The 20,010-nt window shown below is 38.6% G+C and overlaps 1 protein-coding gene across 11 annotated transcripts in view; it reads right to left on the reverse strand.

The window, feature by feature from the left end:
• ATP2C1 (ATPase secretory pathway Ca2+ transporting 1) overlaps nucleotides 1–20,010 on the reverse strand; it is a 156,657-nt gene that overhangs the window by 25,967 nt on the left and 110,680 nt on the right. For 9 of the 11 annotated variants that reach the window (XM_033212675.1, XM_033212684.1, XM_033212676.1 and 6 more), the window contains 4 exons: nucleotides 19,330–19,434; nucleotides 13,651–13,807; nucleotides 9,748–9,918; nucleotides 8,482–8,579 (listed from right to left, as the gene is read on the reverse strand). In XM_033212675.1, the coding sequence (XP_033068566.1) occupies nucleotides 8,482–8,579; nucleotides 9,748–9,918; nucleotides 13,651–13,807; nucleotides 19,330–19,434 (531 nt within the window). The remainder of the gene's footprint in view (nucleotides 1–8,481; nucleotides 8,580–9,747; nucleotides 9,919–13,650; nucleotides 13,808–19,329; nucleotides 19,435–20,010) is intronic. The other 2 variants (XM_033212683.1, XM_033212685.1) reach the window with 2 other exon arrangements.

Consider the following 20,010-nt stretch of genomic DNA (forward strand, 5'->3'; position numbering starts at 1 on the left):
GCCCAGACATTTCTTCTGAAATCCAGATCAGCAAAACTAATTCCCATCCCTACTCCACATCTCCTCAATGTCTCAATCTTGCTCCTTCCTATCCTCTGTTAATGAAAAGTACATATGTGCAGTTGCTGGGGCTCCAAATTTGGGGAGCCATCCTTAATTCCTCCATTTTTCTTATGTGCCAACAAGCAGTTTAACAGCGAATCTTGTTGACTCCACTCACAAATATATCCAGAATTCAACCACCTTACTCCAAAACCATTGCCAACACTCCAGGCCAATACCTCCAAAGTGACTTTCTTATTTCTGCCCTAGTTTCCCCCAATTTGCAACACAGTAGCCAAAGTGGCACTGTTAATACAGAAGTGAGATCACGTGTCTTCTCAAAACCCTCAAATGATTTCACATCTCTCTCAGAACAAATGCCGAAGTTCTTTATCATCTACCAGGTCCCTCATGAAGTGCACATCTCACTGCACTCCTATCATTAGTCTTTTCCTGACTGAACTACATTGGCCTCCTAATTGTTCCTCACACATGCCAGGCACACTCACTCCCAGCCTCTGCCCTTGTCTGGAATGCTCTTTCTTCGGATATAACATGGGTCCCCCTTCTGTCAAATAGTACCTTCTCAGTGAGGCCCTCCCTAGTCATACTATCTAAAAATTTCAATCTCCCTCTCTAATCATTCAAATTTTGCCCTTTTATTTTGGGGGGGTGGGAGGGTGCTCTTAAGCACTTATTTAACATAATATATATCCATTTATCTTCTAAGACTCAAGAAGTCAGAGATTTTTGTCCTATACCAACAGTGCTCTATAAAGACAAATAAAATGAATGAACAACTGAATATATCCCAGTACTACCATAAAGACTGTTCCCTGGTTCTCTCCTTTTAATAAAGGTCTAAATAAAAAATGGTATTTTCTTAAAAGACTCAGCTGGACTGTAATATCACATTACTGATTATCCCTAGGCAATCCAAATATCATGAATCACATAATTTATGTTTGGGAAATATCCTTTCTTTCAAAAAAGTTCAAAAATCCATTCAGAAACTCTTCACTGTGTCTTTAAAAAAGACTCAGTTACATATATATCCAAAACATACTGGTAACCTTCTAAGTGAAAACTCTAATTACTGCAGAAATTAATCATGTAGCACACAGCACTGAAATATAACAAGTGTTTGGCAAAAGCTGCAAAATAAATCTGTTAGCGAATGAAAGGTCTTGACTGTGAGTTGTCCATGTACTTGGTGTGTTGAACAAAGAATTGAACGAAAGCACAAACTTATTGAAGCAAAAGTACACTCCACAGAGCAGAAATGGGCTCGAGCAAGTGGCTCATGAGTCCCAACTACAACGTTCTTCAGGGATTTTTTGGTTGTTTGTTTTTGTTTTTGTTTTTTTTTGAGATGGAGTTTCGCTTTTGTTGCCCAGGCTGGAGTGCAATGGCGCGATCTTGGCTCACCACAACCTCCTCCTCCCGGGTTCAAGCAATTCTCCTGCCTCAGCCTCCCAAGTAGCTGGGATTACAGGCACGAGCCGTACCATGCCCGGCTAATTTTGTATTTTTTAGTAGAGACGGGTTCTCTCCATGTTGGTCAGGCTGGTCCCAAACTCCCAACCTCAGGTGATCTGCCCGCCTTGGCCTCCCACAGTGCATTACAGGCGTGAGCCACCGTGCCCAGCCATTTTTTTTTTTTTTTTTTGAGACGTAGTCTTGCTCTGTCACCCAGGCTGGAGTGCAGTAGTGTGATCTCAGCTCACTGCAACCTCGGCCTCCTGAGTTCAAGCAATTCTCTGCCTCAGCCTCCTGAGTAGCTGGGATTACAGGTGCCCACCACAATACCCAGCTAATTTTTGTATTTTTAGTAGAGACAGGGTTTTATCATCTTGGCCAGGCTGGTCTTGAACTCCTGACCTCATGATCCACCGGCCTTGGCCTCCCAAAGTGCTGCAATTACAGGTGTGAGCCACCATGCCCAGCCTAGGGTTTTTACTAAGTTAAAAGAATTTGGTAACACTCCTAGGTGCCCTTTAGAGGCCTCCAATTGGTTACACCCTATGAAGGATTAGCCTGTGACCAATCAGAGACTGAAGTGGAGACTTGGTTCCCAGCCAATCAGAGGCTGAAGTGGAGACTTCTGTCTTGTTATCACAGGAGTAAAGATGTGGCCTACATGCCTAGAACTGGCTGCACCTGCTGTCCTTTTACTTATCTTGCCCAAAACTAACTGCACCTACTATTCTTTTACTTATACGTTTACCCTTGAGTACCCTAATTCTCTATTCTCCTGCCTCATTTCTCCCTGAGAGACATGATCCCCAGAAATCTTTATGGGAGGCAGAGGCACTGAGGATCAATTTTCTGTAGCTGCTTCTTGCTGGTCATGGGTGTCAACCCTGCCTATTGGGGATCATGGCTGTCCCGAGGTTAGGTGGATATCCGTGGGTTGCAGTGAGCCTTGTACTTGGTGGTAAAAGGTGCAGCTGGCTTGATCCAGTTGTGACAGTTGGGTACTTTGGCCTGATTTTAGATTTGGGCGAAGAGATAAAAATCATCAAAGAGAGTAGAACAAGGCCACATATTTTCAGAAGCAATCTACAAGGGGTATTTTTCTCTTCTTATGAGTCCTCCTTTTCAGTGTCACATTTGTGGTCAGCACTCACAGTTCTTTTGATGGAGATTAATAGACAAGATGTACTAGGGAAAGGAAGTTATAAAAAAAAAAAAAAAGGAAGGAAAATATTAAAGGAGAGGTTAATGGAAAAGATCTGTCTTGCATTACAATAACCTACCGAAGATCCTCAAATCTTCTAGGACAGATTCAAGAAAACTAATGCACTGAAGAAAAAACAAGTGATTGAAATAAAGATTTACAACCTATTAAAAATTAGACAATATATGAATTGGAATAATAATATGGGGACTTGGTGAATACATTCAGCGGAAATATAAATGGAAGTAATGCTGTAAAAATCAGACAAAGAAGAATGAAAGAGGATGACCACTTCTTTCAATGAATCAATGGAAAATGTAGAACCCACTAGAAAAAGTCACAAATGGAAAACACTGAGAATTCCCAGATGACTTAATAAACAAGCAAAACTGAGTTTCAGTACTCCTTTTTAATTGGCTCTAGGTCAAAGTACATAGCAACACTCTATTCCAAAAGGAGAATGAAATGTGTTCTAAAGAATTATGAAAAGGGATGGCTGAAAAATATTTTAATGAGGGGCAGAATTAATATGATTCTAGTACATGGGGGAAAACCTCAACAAGCTAGTGATTTAGAACAAAAGGTCTGTTTTATTTGTAACAATAATAAGAGTTATTCAAACTGATGTGAAGCAAAAGTAGCAAACTGTCTGAGTGCAGTGGCTTATGCCTGTAATCCCAACACTTTGAGAGGCCAAGGTAGGAGGATCACTTGGGCCCAGGAGTTTGAGACCAACCTGGGCAACACAGCAAGACCCCATCTCTACAAAAAAATAACAAAATTACCTAGGCATGGTGGCACATGCCAGTAGTCCCAGCTACTCCGGAGACTGAGTCATGAGGGATCACCTGAACCGGGGAGATCACCTGAACCCTGATCACCTGAGTTTGAGGTTGCAGTGAGCTATGGTCACACCACTACACTCTAGCCTGGTCAACAAAGCGAGAGACTCTGTCTCAAAAAACAAACAAAGGAAAGCAGAAGATGAGGCTAGGTGCAGTGGCTAATGCCTATAATCCCAGCACTTTGGGAGGCTGAGGTGGGAGCATCACTTGAGCCCAGGAATTCAAGACCAGCCTGGGCAACACATGGTGAGACTCCATTTCTACAAATCCTTTCTTTCAAAAAAGTTTAAAAATCCATTCAGAAATTAATTTTTTCTTTTTTTTTTTTCAAATTATCCAAGCATAGTGGCGAGCACCTATAGTTCCAGCTACTTGGGAGGCAAAGGCGGAAGATAGCTTGACCCCAGGAATTCAAGGCAGCAGTGAGCTATGATCATGCCACAGCACTCCAGTCTGGGCAACAAAGCAAGACACCATCTCTAAAAAAACAAAATAAAATAAAATAAAATAATTAAAAAGCTGAAAACCAAATAAACATATTGGCTGTAAGAGGGTTACATGAACACAAAATGAAGTGGGAAAAAAGACAAAATGAGGGTGGGGCAGTCCTGCTAACCAATGAGACAAAAAATTCACTAATAATATTTAGAGTAAAGACTTAGGTATTCAAAACATACAAACTACCTGGGAGGGAGGGCTGGTATTTATAGAATTCCACTTTAAAGTAGGATGAATTTAAGCAATTCAATGAGCTTTTGACAGGGCTTAGGTCTTACTTTGTTTTAGTCTCCTTGGAATAGCCTCAGGATATCTGCTATAATTAATGCACACCCACTCTGCTCGGGAAATCCCGACAATGTGATTTGTCCAGGCTGATGATGTAATTTGTAATTAGTTTCTTTCTTCTCTAAATACCTTTAGGTTGGTTTACAGAGTTCACCATAATTTTTATAAAATTCAGCCAGAGGACGAACTGAAGAAAGCAAATAAAATGAAAGTTTCACCACCTTTAGCATCTCTGAAAAGTTAAGCGAAAGTCTAATGGTAAAATGTTTAAGTAACTGCAGATTTCACATACATTTACTAATACCCTATCCCAATACCACTAAAAAAGTCCAATATGGGATTTATTCAGAAATAACATCAGGAAGAGATTACCAGGATAGAATGTGCACACACACACAAAGCCCTATTTAAATATATAAACATCTTCCCCACCCTAAAAACAAAGCGAACATCCACACTGCCCCAATTCTCTGGGTGGCAGTGATCCCAACAGTGATCTATGATCTCAACATATTGGGATCATAATCTCGAAAGATACAATACCAAATGCCATAATACCAAATGCTGAAATCCCTAAAGATCAAAATCCCTAAAGTCTAAACTCCTCAGCCAGGCTCTGTAATCCCAGCACTTTGAGAGGATGAGACAGGCAGATCACGAGGTCAAGAGATCGAGACCATCCTGGCTAACATGGTGAAACACCATCTCTACTAAAAATACAAAAAATTAGCCGGGCGTGGTAGCGGGCGCCTGTAGTCCCAGCTACTCGGGAGGCTGAGGCAGGAGAATGGCGTGAACCCGGGAGGCGCAGCTTACAGTGAGCCGAGATCGCGCCACTGCACTCCAGCCTGGGCGACAGAGCGAGACTCCATCACAAAAACAACAACAAAGTCTAAACTCCTAAAAATCACAATCACAGGATAGGAAAATTTAATAGAGAACGTTCATGTTAGTGTACATCGAATCATAGAATTTCAAAAAGAGCAGTGCCACGTAGAAAATGAATAGAAACATACTCTGATAGCCATGTTCTTAAAGAAAAAAAAGCAACTATTCATCATGCTGCAAGACTTCAAAATATAGTTAATGATCGTGAAGGTCAGCCAGTTTTTATGGACTATCTCCATGCAACTGTCCATCATCTATCTCGGTAATATAATTTTCCATGTCATAGTTTCTTTTTAGGTTTTTTTGTTTTTTTTTTTTTTTTCCTTCGGCGGGGAGGTAGGCAGACAGAGTCTTGCTCTGTCGCCCAGGCTGGAGTACACTGGTGCGATCTCAGCTTACCACAACCTCTGCCTCCCAGGTTCAAGCGATTCTCCTGCGTCAGTCTCCTGAGTAGCTGGGATTATAGGCGCCCACCACCACGCCCAGCTAATTTTTGTATTTTTAGTAGAGATGGGGTTTCGTCATGTTGGCCAGGCTGGTCTCGAACTCCTAACCTCAGGCGATCCATCTGCCTCAGCCTCCCAAAGTGCTGGGATTACAGGTGTGAACCACCATCCCCCGCCATTGTTTTTCTTTTTTTAGTTTCATTTTCCACTATTTTAAATTGTCAGCATTATTTTTTACAATTTGCTATGCTGTGTATTTCACCTCTGCATCATTTCCAACACTGGAAGCGTAAGTTATAGAGACGTATCCTTAAAGGAACATTTACAGTAGTAAAAAGAATAGAAGCTCAAATTTCAACAGGAAAATGGTTATGTAACTATATATATATATATATATGCTGTGCATTTACACACACATACACATGATATACTCAAAATACTGTACAGCAATTAAAAACATGTTTTCTAATAATAACTGATTTCAGAAATGCCAAAGTTATATAAGATGAATGTTCAGAATTATAACAGTATAAAGTAGCAACCAGGTTTTGTTAAACATATTTCTTTTAAGTCATAATAGGTTAACTTATTATGGATACTCTGTGGATGCATAACCTAAGTGTGGGTTAGATTACAGACAACTTCTATTGTAGCTCTTACTTTTCTATACCATTTGATTTTTCTATGTTGAACATATACTACTAATGAATAAATTTTCTAATCAAAAAAGTATAGACATACCTTACCTTAAGATGCAGAAATAATTTAAGAAAATTCCATATTCCGAATATGTAACTTGAAGTTTTAAGTGTAAAATAAATGAAGGAAGAGGTAGCACATTTTATTAGTAATAATGGATGGCTACAAAAGAGCTAATAAAATAAATTCCAGGTAAGTGCTTATTTTGAAGGACATACAAATAGAGGTGCATATATAAGTTAACCAACAATAAAACCAAGAAATCTGAACTGTCAGCAACTGGGAAGACTGCTGCCCACCTCTTATGGGGCACTTCCTACGGGACCTGTGTACCCACAAACCAGGCTTGATAGGCCCCTTACAAGGCAGCCCAAGATAATAAAGTAAGTTAATCTCATATCAGGGAACCTGGCTCTAAAGAAGTTACTCTGCTGTGGGGCAGAAGATTCCTCTCTTCCTACAAATAATTTGTTAGAAAAGCATTATAATCAAAAGTAAAAAAGTATTTCAATGGAAAAAGGATAGTCTTTTCAACAAATGTTGCTGGAATAATTGAACACCTATATGCAAAGAAAATAAACCTTAACCCATTACAACATACGCAAAAAACACACTCAAAATGGATCACAGACCTAAGTATAAAACCCAAAACTATAAAACTTCTATAAGAAAACACAAAGAAAATCTTTGTGAACCTGGGTTAGGCAGGGAGTTCTGAGATATCAAAAGCATGGTCCATAAAAGAATAAATTGAAAAACCAGACCTAATCAAAATTAAAAACTTCCCCTCTTGGAAAAGACACACTACCAACTGGAAATAAACATTTTCAAATAAATATCTAATAAAGGACTTGTATCCACATTATATAAAGAATGCTCAAAATTCAATAATTAGAAAACATAATTTTTTAAAAATAGGCAGGGCAGACACTTCACTAAAGAAGATATATGGATGGCAAATAAGCATATGAAAAGATATCCAATATCACTAGCTGTGAGGGAAATGCACACTAAAATCATCGTAAGATACCATTGTACACTTATTAGAATGGGGGATGAGGGCAATGACAATTCCTTGTGCTAGGGAGGATGCAGGACTATTAGAAGTTCCAGGCACTGCTGGTGGGGGTGCAAAATAATAAAGCCATCTTGTAAAACAATTTGGCAGTTTCTTATGAAATTAAACATACATTAAGTGTATGACCCAGCAATCACTCGCAGGTATTTACCTAAGAGATATGAAAATTTATTTTCATGCAAAAGCCTGTACACAAATGTTGACAGCTGCTTTATTCATAATCATCAAAAAGTGGAAACAATCTAAATGTCCTTAAACTGGTGAATAGGTAAGGTACATCCATAATAGAATTATTACTTTAAAAAACAGCAACAAACTACTAATACACACCACCGACAGAGATAAATGTCAAATGCATTATGCTAAGTGAAAGAAGCAGATTCAAAAGCTTCATTCATACGGTATGATTCAATTTTTAGTGCATTCTAGAAAAGGTAAAGTGACAGAGACAAAAAACAAATTAGTGGCTGCCAAGTCGTGGAAGTAGGGGGAGAGAAGGTAACCACAAAAAGGCATAAGATAATCTGAGGGGATGATGGAACTGTTCTATATCTTGACTGTGGTGGTGATTACAAGACTGCATACATCTGTCAATGCTCAGAACTATACACTAAAATAGGTGCATTTTACCATATGTAAATTGTACCTAAAAAAAAAATTACATACTCATGCTAAAATTAAAATTGAACAAAAGAGTAAGAAGTATAAAGCAATGATCTCTCTCTATCCTCTAATTCATAAATACAAGCACTTTTAATTTCCACAGTACTTTTCTCAGAGGAAATCTGGTTCTTGATAAAATTAACAATTTTTCACTGATATTCATAAACATCATATCATCAATAATCCATAAGACTACTTCAATGATAAGACTGCATTTCAGGATTTGAACCAACAAATCTGGTGGTTACTTAAATCCCTGATGTTCAAAATTAAACAGTTTCATTAAGATAGTAGTAGAAATGGTAACACTTAGAATAAGGCCTTTCAGTCTAAAAGGCTTTAGTTTAGGCCTACCTTTGGTACTATCTGTGAAAGCTGCTGGACATCCATTGCATCTATTTCTTCTCCTGAGACTGACTGGGAAGTTTTGGAATACAATCCCAGACGACTGGCTAAAGTGAATGAGAGAGAAAATGTAACAAACCAAATTGTTTTCGCTTGACGGGCTAACTCAACATAATGCTCAGTTAGTATGATTTGCTATGTATTCTCTTTTTTTACCTACTAGTAATACAAACCTATCTGAATCAATATTAAGTCTGGGGTTTTATGTTTGACTTTTATTTTTGTTTAAATTTAAGAATAAAGAATTTTCAAGGTTGGCCACGGTGGCTCAGGCTTGTAACCTCAGCACTTTGGGGCTAGAGGATCGCTTGAGCCCAGGAGTTCAAGACCAGCCTGGGCAATATGGCAAGACTCTGTCTCTATAGGAAAAAAGAAAAAAAAAAAAAAAAAGAATTTTGACTGTTTAAGCCAGCATACCTAACAATTGAAACTAGGCCAATCAGGTTCTGCTCAGCAGCTGAAATGCAATGAAGATCAGAGTGCATTTTAAGTACAGTGTCCAAAGCCAGACAAAATGGTGGTGGATCTGCGGTAATCATGTAGTTATACATAAATGAAAATAAACATTGAAAAGTTATTCTTCCAATAATATCATGTTCCTAGTGACCTATTCTTAGACAATATATAGTTCAAAACTCCTGGACTAGCCCCTCTCCAAGTAAGAATTAACAGAGTTTAGCCAACTGTTAAATTTATCAGTATGAATTACAGTTTAGAGGCTCTGGGAAATTCACTTTCATTCTCTTTTTCGCCTTTATTATACTTCTTAAGGTAATCTTAAATAGCATTCAAATATAGGTATACATGATAAAAAACAAATACATATAACAAGCTATTTTCTTCCAAATTATGCACAAGTCTGCTTTGAAAATTATACTTAAGTTGAAAGGAAAAACTAAGTTTCATGTTTGCTTTGATATTCATCATCTAGTGCTTTTATTCTGTCATCACGGTGATCATGAGATTAAAAATAATTACCCTCTGTGAATAAAATACATGTGATTTCATGATTTAGTTATGCATGTCAGTTACTACTTTTAAAACTATAATCAGTTTTTCAAACTTTATATAGACCATGAGCAAAACCATGAGTCGATTTCAACTGTATAATCTCAATATTACATAAACATATTCATATCTAATACTTCACAAAATTATGCACCACAGTATTTTAAGAAAAACTATCGAAAACAAAAGAAAGCAGTCTAGTTATACCGATTGCAACTGCAGTCTCCTGTGAATCTCCAGTAATCATTTTTATTGATACTCCTGAGGCAATGAGTGTTGTAACAGCTTCTTTCACACCAGTTCTAGGTGGATCAATGATTCCCACCAAGCCAAGAAATGTCAGCTGTCCCAGTTCAGGACCAGAAGCCAAAGCAAGAACTTAGGAAATAATAAAATCCAAACAACAACAAAAAAAGTGAGTCACAAAAACATCAGAATCTAGTTGACAGAATTTGGAGACAGTAACACTTCTTAAATAAATCACTTAAGACTATAATGTCATTTGTAAAATCAAATTGATTACAGACCAAAACATTATAGTTTAATGGTTCTGGATATGGGGTCCCTTTAAGCTGTTTTAACTAAAAAGAATCAAACTAAAGAACTGAAGGGCAGAGTAGGCAAGAGACGGAAAATGAACAGTATCTTCACATAGTAACCACATGCAGCTACTTTCAACAGGAACTACTGCCTCTTTAGAAAATAGAATTAATTATTTAGAGAAACTATGGGTTTGTCAAGCTTTAAAGTCAATTTTAAACAAACACCTTTGAAGGTGGCTTCCAATGGATCTTCATCTTTCTATTTGCAAGATCTCCAGAAAAATTAAACACTTTGAAGAGAAGGCTGTATTAATTAATTATACACAGCCTGTAACAACTTTGTACATGAAAACTCCTGGAAGGTAAAGTTAATTTGGAAAGCAGTTATAAAACCATAAATACCAACAATAGTTTGGATTCTTTTACTCTTTCCATAACATGAACAGACATTTCTTATTTGTAACTTTGGTTCTCTAAGAGTATGTAAATAACACCATCATATTATTATTTCTACTTATTTCCCTGTCATCCTTGGGCATGTAAGATAAAGTACAAAATACTTTTCATTTCCCAAATATCATTTAGCTTGCTCTCAGAATTATGGAACTACTTTCATTAACCAAAGGGATGTACCTGCATCTGAGACATTAGACTGAACAACATGCACATACAAACTAAACATAAATAAGTCAAGGGGAGACTGAAAAGCCCCAGAGAGACCAAAGAAAGTATCTATTCTTGTTCAAGCAGAAGGTATGAAAGATTACATATACCCCCCAAAAAAAATCAAGGTTAAAGGCAAGTAATTCTATTTTTCCAATGTGTAAGAGTCATATACCTAATTATTTATGTAGATATGGGCTCCAAAGGCTTTCACCCTTGAGAGAATGAGCCACTTCACAGTTTCTGGTGTTGGGATAGAGGCTGATGGTAACAGAAGGGGACAGTGACAAAAATGTACGTCAGCAAATCCTAAGATGGAAAGATCAGCTCTGCATACTCCTAATGGAGGGGTGGCACTAGTCTAGAGGTTAGTATCCTGTATTTATTTACTTCTTTAGCACCAATGAAAATCTGTTGCTACTCTCTGAGTCAAGGAGAGGTAAACTTTTTTCATGTGAAGAACCCCTGACATAAAACAAAATATACTCTAATATAAAAATTAAGAACCACAGTATTTTAGAAACTTAAGTTTTATAAGATATAACGTAAGTACATATCAACTGAGGTTTAAAATCTTTCTGTTCTTCATTATGGTAATCGCAGGGGGAGGAGGGAAATGGAGCACAAGGGGAGATAAAGAAGAAAAGACATGAAGCAAGAGACAAATGAGCAGAATGTTTCCCAAAACCCTGTGCAACAAAAACTTTCCCCTCTACCAACTCTGGTCTACTTCATAATGTTACAATACAAAACACACATACACAAACCTCCACAATCCTTCATATGAAAAGAGTTAGTCATTATAACGAGGTAGGAAAACTCTGTTCCAGAAACTAAGAAAAAGAGGGAGCATATACTAGACCTTCAAAACCTCTTTAAGTCCTCTAAATGCATGCCACTTTAAAACCTCTTGCTAAGTGCTGCTAAGAGTTCCCTACCTTTTTTTCTCCACTCTTTTAATGCTGTATTAATAGCTGGAAACAAAGCCAACAAACTCGAAGTGATTACATCCCATAAGTTCAAAAGAGGAGATAAATGGGTTTACATTTTGTCCACCAACAGTCTTTTTAAAAAATAAGTAAGTGCATCTTAGCAAAAGTAAATTTAAAAAGAAAGGGTCAAAGCCCCAGATGTCAGCAATCAAGAAGGAGATGAATCAGGGGAGTAACAGGCCCTCTGCACCAGTCTTCCCAGGATTGGCTCAGTGGAGCTGCCACTGCCCCTTCATACACAGGCTTTAGCAATCAAAACCCTAATTTTGTGGCAGCAAAGCCTCCCTGCAGTGCCCCTTAAGTCTCTGAAACTCTCACTTGCTCTAAGGATTGTAATCCTGGGCCAAGCCTTAACTGTCATTCTCTTTCCCTAGCTGAGGTGGAAAGTTGAGGAGTGTAAAGGAAACAAAGCAGCTTCCAGCAGCTGGGGCCACCAAACAGTTTGGTCTGCCAACTGTTCAGAAGGGAGTGAGGGTACAATGTATGAGGGCAACCCCTGTGCTCAATTCTCCAGAGTGTCAGTTAGCATTTGTACATTTGGCTTGATAAAAACATATCAAAACCCTGTGGTTTCAGAGACCCTGGGTCAGGCCCAAGTAAACCAGAAAAGAGGTTCCTCCTGCCGCAGAACTGATGCTGAGAGAAAGAATCTGCCTTGGCTTCAGGGGTCCAGAAAGCTTGAGGACTGAGGTGGGGGGATCCAGAGAATGTTACAGATTCAGGCCTTTGGGATGAAACCCCAGAAACTCTAGAACCTGCCATCAAAGCCTCTTACATTAAAAGGGGGAAAGAAAAGTTGTTTTCCTTTAAATTTTTTTCCATCCAAAATATCCATTTGCAAAATAACTTCTCAGCCACGAGTCTCTGCCTCCCATTTCCTTGGAGACGGGATGAAGTGTTAAGATGGTCACAATACAGCCCGTATCCCAGATGAGATGCACCAAGCTCTGGGGGCAGGGGTATGAAGAGTGATCTTGGTTCAGCAGCCTGGGGGCTGGCACAGAAGGTTCAGAGAGAAGGGCATAAAGCAATGGCAGCAGGCTGGGAGCAGTGTTCTCTGCTGATAAGGGCACCTTTCCAAACTTAGTTTATTTTAAGAACAGAAGCCCTATAAAACCATGCAAATGTTTAAAACTCAAAAAAAAGCCTTTGCTTAAGTGAACAACAAATAAAAACATTTCTCATATAACTTGTTTTTCTTCCTCCCAGAAATTGAAGTGCTTAGACTCCTATTTCATTAAAATAATAAAATTAAGGAAGCCAACTCTTCCAAGTGCTCAGAAACTACATAACTATATATATATTCTGCAGAAGCCAGATGACTATCCAGAAGGTAAGAATCAGGTTAGGACACCAACCACCAACCCCCTAGTCTTACACATGACATCCCTAGGAGAAGTGGCCTGATGTGTGTGTGTCCAGCAGACCCTCTCCCCATCACTGCTCAGTTAGCAGCATATAAGTAAGCAGTTACCTGGGGACTTCTTTACCTCCCTGGTGAACAGTAACAGATCAAGTTAGCAATCACCTTAAAGGATATATTAGAGGCTTCAGACTCAATTTTTAGAAAATTATTTTTGTCTTTAAGACAAAATGATAAAAAAAAGAGTAACACCATTTTACCCTGATCCATTTCCCTTCTCACAAGATAAACTTGTTTAAAATAAAATTTCTAACAACTACTCAGAGACCTCTGGAGATCTAAAAGAACCAGTGATTCATATTTTGCCACATTCTCAAATTTCCATCTTTTGAGGGCCAATTAACTAACTAAAACACAACACCTCAATATCGGCAAGGGTTCTACAAAGCCTGGAAGAGTTGGACAGCTGAGATGTGAAGCATGAATTCATCTGCAATTAAAAAAAGGCGCTACCTTTCCACCCCAGGGGACTATGCTGAAATAGCCTTACCTCTGAGTCCCGCTGAGCCCATGCGTGCCTTCTCTTGTTGGTACACATCTCTCTGCTGCTGAGTAAGTGTCAAAGTCTGCCCTTTGCTCTGGTATGTAGTACAGTACTTAATTACTTGTTCATAAGCACCTTTCATAAAACAAATCTCTGGTCTGTCCTAAGAAAAAATGTACCAAACACAAGTTTAATTTCAACTTGTACATACCTTCCATTGGACTCCAAAATTAAGTGGCATTCATTTTTCATAATTCCCAGAGAAGCTACTCAAGCCTAAGGTTTTGACTGCCACCTAAACTCTGAAGATTAAATATTCCTGTATGGAGCTTTCTGTATCTTTTATAGAAAACATCTATCCCACCATCCCACACATTAAAGGCAATGCTATATACCAAGCCCCAAATTTGGCACTCTGAATGTGGAAAGAGGCTCATTGCAACATAACAGGAAATGGTAGAGAAATAACAGTTCACAAAGGTTCAAGTTCTCTATTAGCTACTATATACATCTATATCTCCCTATCTACCTAAAACACCATTTAATTCTCCCAATCACGGTGTATTTATGGGTATTATCAGACTTTTTCTTTTATTTTTTATCATGGTAAATAAGCTTATAAAGCTTATAATGAAATACTGCCGCTTCCTGTCCAACCCTTCTCACCACTAGTCCTACTCCATGGAAGCAAAATAATTTTAACACTCTTAGCTGTTTTCTCTGATATTTACCCTCATGTTTTTAACATGTTTATACTGCTCCTTCTTCAGGTATCAATTTTATACACTGTCTATTGTGACAGATGTTGATTTCCCCATTCCCACTACCTATTCCCCCCTCCCCATCTTTATGATATAGTTAAAGCAAAATCTGCCAGTATTTTGTTTACATCAAGACTCCTTGCTGCTAAGACAAGTGTGGTAATGACTACAGCAATTCACAAATATCCTAGCTCTCCTGGTAGGTAGGAGTGTATTTCCCTATTGCCCTCCTCACTCTGAAAGTCAGGCATGACTTGCTTTAGCCAATAAACATGAGTACCTGTGTCACTTCCAAATGGAAATGCAGGTGCCGGTGCATAATTTCCTATTCTTCTACCCCTGCTGTGACAGTGGGTGCTCCCATTAAAATGGAGCTTCCATCTGCCTGAGTTCCCAAATAACTACAATGAGCAGATATTTGGGGACAGGTAAGCAGCAGGAGAGCATGATGTTGTTTTCATGGCCTATCCTAATTGATAGCTCAAACAGGATACTTCTTTTCCTGTTCAAGTTTCGTCTTTTAGAACGTTAATAACCACCTCTTTAATTTGCTTTGTTTTCTGTATACCTATCATTCATTCTTCCTAAACTCTTCAATGTAATATAAAACCCTTCTCATGGTATTTTTTCACAACAACAAAGAAGCAGATAAGCTATTACCTCTATATTATTACTGGAGACCGCCTTCCTTCACTCTTCTTTCCATTTCTAATTGGCTGATTTCTAGGCCTGCTGTACCACTGGTATCTAGGAACAATGCTCTACCTCTGTCCTCACTGAACTTTAAGTCTTTAAGTCTCGCTTTTGTTTTGTTTTTTAATCCACCAATATCTTTCTAAGAAAGGGTGTGTGGTGTAGGACACATTTTTCTTCTATCCTCACATTTGTAAGTTTAGCTAGGGATAAATTTCCTTTCATTTTGAAGGCTTTGCTCTATTATCTTCCAGCCTACAGTGTCAATGTTTTCACTGAAAAGTATAAAGAAATTAAAGTAGTGCTCCCTTATCCAGAGTTTAATTTCCTGCAGTTTCTGTTACTTAGCAGCAGTCCAAAAATATTAAATAGAAAATTCCAAAAATAAATAATTCATAAGTTTCCAATTATACAACATTCTGAGTATGGTGATGAAATCCCACTCTGTCCTGCCAAGGACATCATCCCTTTGTCCAACATATCCACACTGCATATGCTCCCTGCCCATTAATCACTTAGTAGCCATCTATGTTACTGGAATGAAAAAAACATGGTTATGTATAAGGTTCAATACTATTCATGGTTTCAGGCATCCACTAGGAGTCTTGGAGTGTACCCCACTGGGCTAAGTGGCAGAGTACCATACTTTAGTTCCTAAGCCCTTTTATATGATCTCCCCTTTGCTTAAAGCTCCCTAGAAGTTCTTCAAATTCTCTCTCTCCAAGTGTTCTCAAATTCCTTAATTATGGGTCTTGTGTTTATCCGTCACCCCACCCTGCTTTAACACACGTATTGTGCTGAGCAGTTGGTGGGCCACTTTATTCTAGATGCCAAAGTCTTTTCGTTCTGGAAAAGTTTCCAACATTAGTTGATGAAATCTTCTCATTTTCTGTTCTTTCTTCCTATTAACCTATTCCTACTACCCTTCCTATAACCACCACGGGGTCATTACTGGATCTTCTGTATTTATTTTTATTTTTCTTACCTTTTATGCTGTACACGTCTTTGACTTTGCTCTACTTTGATACATTTATTGACTTTATTTGATAAACATTTCATTGAAAGTTATTTCATCTTTTTTATGTTTTTTGGAAATTTTCTTTAGCATCTGTCATTACCTTTCTCTAAGACCCCTTTCTCTGTTGGTTTGGTCTTTGGCTTTCATACTAAAGATTTTCTCCAAGTATCTAGTAATCCCTCCCTGTTACTTGTTTTTAAGAGTGAAGAAATTAAAAGACTAGAAGCTCCATGAGCACTGGCAGAGCTAAGGATCAACTGGTAAGCCTTCTTGTAGGGTGATGAGATGAAGTCCAGGAGTAGGTAAGTGCTTCCAATAAACAAATAGTTTAGCTCAGAGGTGCCCCTTATGACAGGGCTCCCCAACTCCCAGGCAGTGGACCAGTACAGTCCGTGGTGTGTTAGGAACCCAGCCACAAAGAAGAATTGGGCTGCAGGCAAGCGAGCACTACTGCCTGAGCTCCCATCTCCTGTCAGGTTAGCCAGGGCATGAGATTCTCATAGGAGCATGAACTGTATTGTGAACTACACATGCAAAGGATCTAGGTTGTGCATTCCTTATGAGAATCTAATGTCTGAGGATCTGAGGTGGACCAGTGTCATTGCAAAACCATTCCGTGTGTGTGGAAGAGTTCCAGGAAACCAGTCCCTGGTGCCAAAAAGGCTGGGGACCGCTGCCTTACGAGACCAGGCAGCTTTTCTAAAACTCTTGAATCTTCTTACTTAGGGAATGAGAGTAGGGAGATGCCAGCCTTCATGTATTCTAAGAGACAAGTGGTGTTAAGAACTAGGGCTTTACCCTTCAGGACAATGACATCTTCTTAATCACTGTTTTCAGTCTTAAGGCTTATTCCTACCCTCTACTCTTATCCCCAGATTTGTGGTGTTCCACAGGGGTAAAGGAAGGCTAACCATCTGGCCTAAAGCAGCAGCAAAGGTACTTGGGGGAGTTCTGTTGGTTCCTTATTCAGAATTTCAAATATCTCTACTATTTTTAGCCTTATGCCTTACTCCCTGCCTCCAAAGGTACCTGGCACCTTTGAATCTTCCCTATACTTCCTGAGTTTATATCTTTTATTCCTTGTTAGTGATTTTCATGGGTTTCAGGGAGATAGTAAATATACATAGTCATGTTCAAGTGAAAGTCCTTTAAAAGCAAACTAGCCAATGAAGTTACTTTTAAATTGGTACGTTTCCCTATCTGTGTCAGGCTGACTTCTTACAGATCCTGAGTCACATCTGTGGGTTGGGGTTTTGTTCGTTCATTTCACCGGTTGGTTTTGTTTTGCAAGAGGAACTCTTCAGGTGAGCAAATGAGAAGAAGAATCAAATGTTTCCAAACATATCCTGCTACTTTCTGTCCCCCACTCCCACAACTAAGAAGATTTAGTCTTCCAATGTAAAACTTTGGTAAGATAACATTAAAAGTTGCTGAAAAGTAAAATTATTAAACATTACATGAGCCACACTATCTTCAAGTACTGAGCGATGGTTTACAAAATGTAGTGAAACAGACCTATCAAAAAAAGTCATATGCATATTCTTGCCATGTAACTATATGGTTAAGGGCCATCAGCTGAAAATCGCTTAAGTTTAATGCAATTTCTGAAAGCTTTACATTAAAAGGTTTAAAGTGTAAAGCATTTTATTTTTGTAGTTTTATTTCCAATTGTCTTCGTTCACCTAAGTTTATAAAAGTTCCTTTAAAGAACAGACAGAAATCTTTTTTTTGGCCCTCATGAACATAGTTCCTGGAAGACTTCAATTCAAAGTTCAGTGTTAACCAACCTGGCCTTCCTTTTAAACCCAGTATGTTTCCACTTATATGAATGAAGGGAGATCCCTTCATTCCTGTTTTCTACAGAGATGTAATCATAGGTATCATATGCAAAAATCATGTGTTTGCTCATAGGTAAAAACATATAACCAACTAGTCATTCCTGTCAAAGGAACTATAAAAATAACAAATAAGTCCAGGCGTGGTGGCTCACGCCTGTAATCCCAGCACTCTGGGAGGCTGAGGTAGGAGGATCATGTCAGTCCAGGGCTTCAAGACCAGCCTAGGTAACATAATGAGACCCCATCTCTACAAAAAATAAGCAAAATTAGCCAGGTATGGTGGCACGTGCTTACAGTCCCAGCTACTTGGGAAGCTGAGGTGGGAAGATCACTTGTGCTCGTGAGGTTGAAGTTGCAGTGAGCCAAGGTCATGCCACTGCACTCAACCTAGGCAACAGAGTGAAGGAAAGTTTAAGGGTGTGTGTGTGTGGTGTGTGTGTGTGTGTGTGTATTTATTTAGACGGAGTCTCACTCTGTAGCCCAGGCTGGAGTGTAGTGGGGCGATCTCGGCTCACTGCAACCTCCGCCACCTGGATTCTAACAATTCCCCTGTCTCAGCCTCCTGAGTAGCTGGGACTACAGGCACACATCACCACACCTGGTTAATTTCTGTATTTTTAGTAGAGACTGGGTTTCACCATATTGGTCAGGCTGGTCTCAAACTCCTGACCTCAGGTGATCCACCAGCCTTGGCCTCCCAAAGTGCTGGGATTACAGGCGTGAGCTACCGCATCCAGTCTAAGCTTCAATTAAAGTTCAGTTTAAACATCAAGCTGGTAATAGCAATTATGAGTGATATAATCATACACTGTAGATAATTCAGAACTCTTATTACACTAACTAGAAAAATTTCTAAAGCACCCAGGAATAATGTGGCAGCTTAAAATATTGGTATGTCATTTCGTCAGCTTGTAAGCTGGAGTAATCAACATGAATTACATACATTTGCAAACTACTTTTCAAAAAGTAAGGTGGTTTCATTTGTTCTGAAGATAAGACATTCCTTCAGGGAAAGAACACAGATTCAAACACAGTCTGCAAAGACCTTGTAAGGAACTGCCACGAAGAACTGAAAAAATTCTGAAAAAACCAGATGTCACAAGCTTTAGGAGACTGAGACTAGGCTACAACTCATTTAAGCTGTTTGCTCACACAGCAACAACTCCATGAATATATCTATGCATGGATTCTATAAGGAAAGACTATCAAAGAGAACACAAACAGTAAGAGATGAGTGTACTATTAATTACACGTACTTTCAAGCAACAAGTCTTTATTATGTACAATGACTATTTAAACCCAAAGGTGGATGGTAAATGAAAAACTAGTCATCTAAGCTAAATGGGAAATATGTATTCTTTAAACAGATGGATACCTGCTGTGTTCGGTGTACACACTTAACAGCCATCCACTTTTGCTCAGAGCTAAAAGGGTATTCAGTTTTTCTGATGTAGTCTTGTTGAAGTCCATCAAGACCCATCTGTATGGCACAAAAAGAAAGTTAATTCTCACCTATATGTGATTATTTTTTCCTTTAACAAAGAACAAGGATCACAACTTGTAGCTAGGTTGGCTGGATTATTTTTCAGTTAACGGTGAAAGAATAAATGCTCCATCTATATATACTGTACTTCCCTACACATCAGTATACATTTTCAACATGAAAGCCCAGGTATGTAGATAGAGTCTAAGGCAGGTTTTCTGGATTGTACGCTGACTAAACCTCCCACACCCACTATATTAATCCCTCTACCAGCTCAACTTCTGAAAGGAAGCAGGATATAAATAAATAAAACTACCCAATCAATTCTGAGCATGTATTTTTATAATCAATAGAAGTTTCAGATTAAATCTCTCACTTCTTAGGGACTCAAACGTCTCACTTGTTATCATCCTAGTCCCTTACCCTCCACCACTTTATATCCTGAATACTACCAGTCATATTGTTGTTTTCCCTCCCAATCGCCTTTGCATTAGTATCAAATATGCAAATATCAAAAATAACAAAAAATATCTTCCAAATATCAAAAAATGCTTAAATACTCAAAATTCTACC

Source organism: Trachypithecus francoisi, unplaced genomic scaffold (genome assembly GCF_009764315.1).
Source record: "Trachypithecus francoisi isolate TF-2019V2 unplaced genomic scaffold, Tfra_2.0 Lachesis_group0, whole genome shotgun sequence".
NCBI lineage: Eukaryota > Metazoa > Chordata > Mammalia > Primates > Cercopithecidae > Trachypithecus > Trachypithecus francoisi.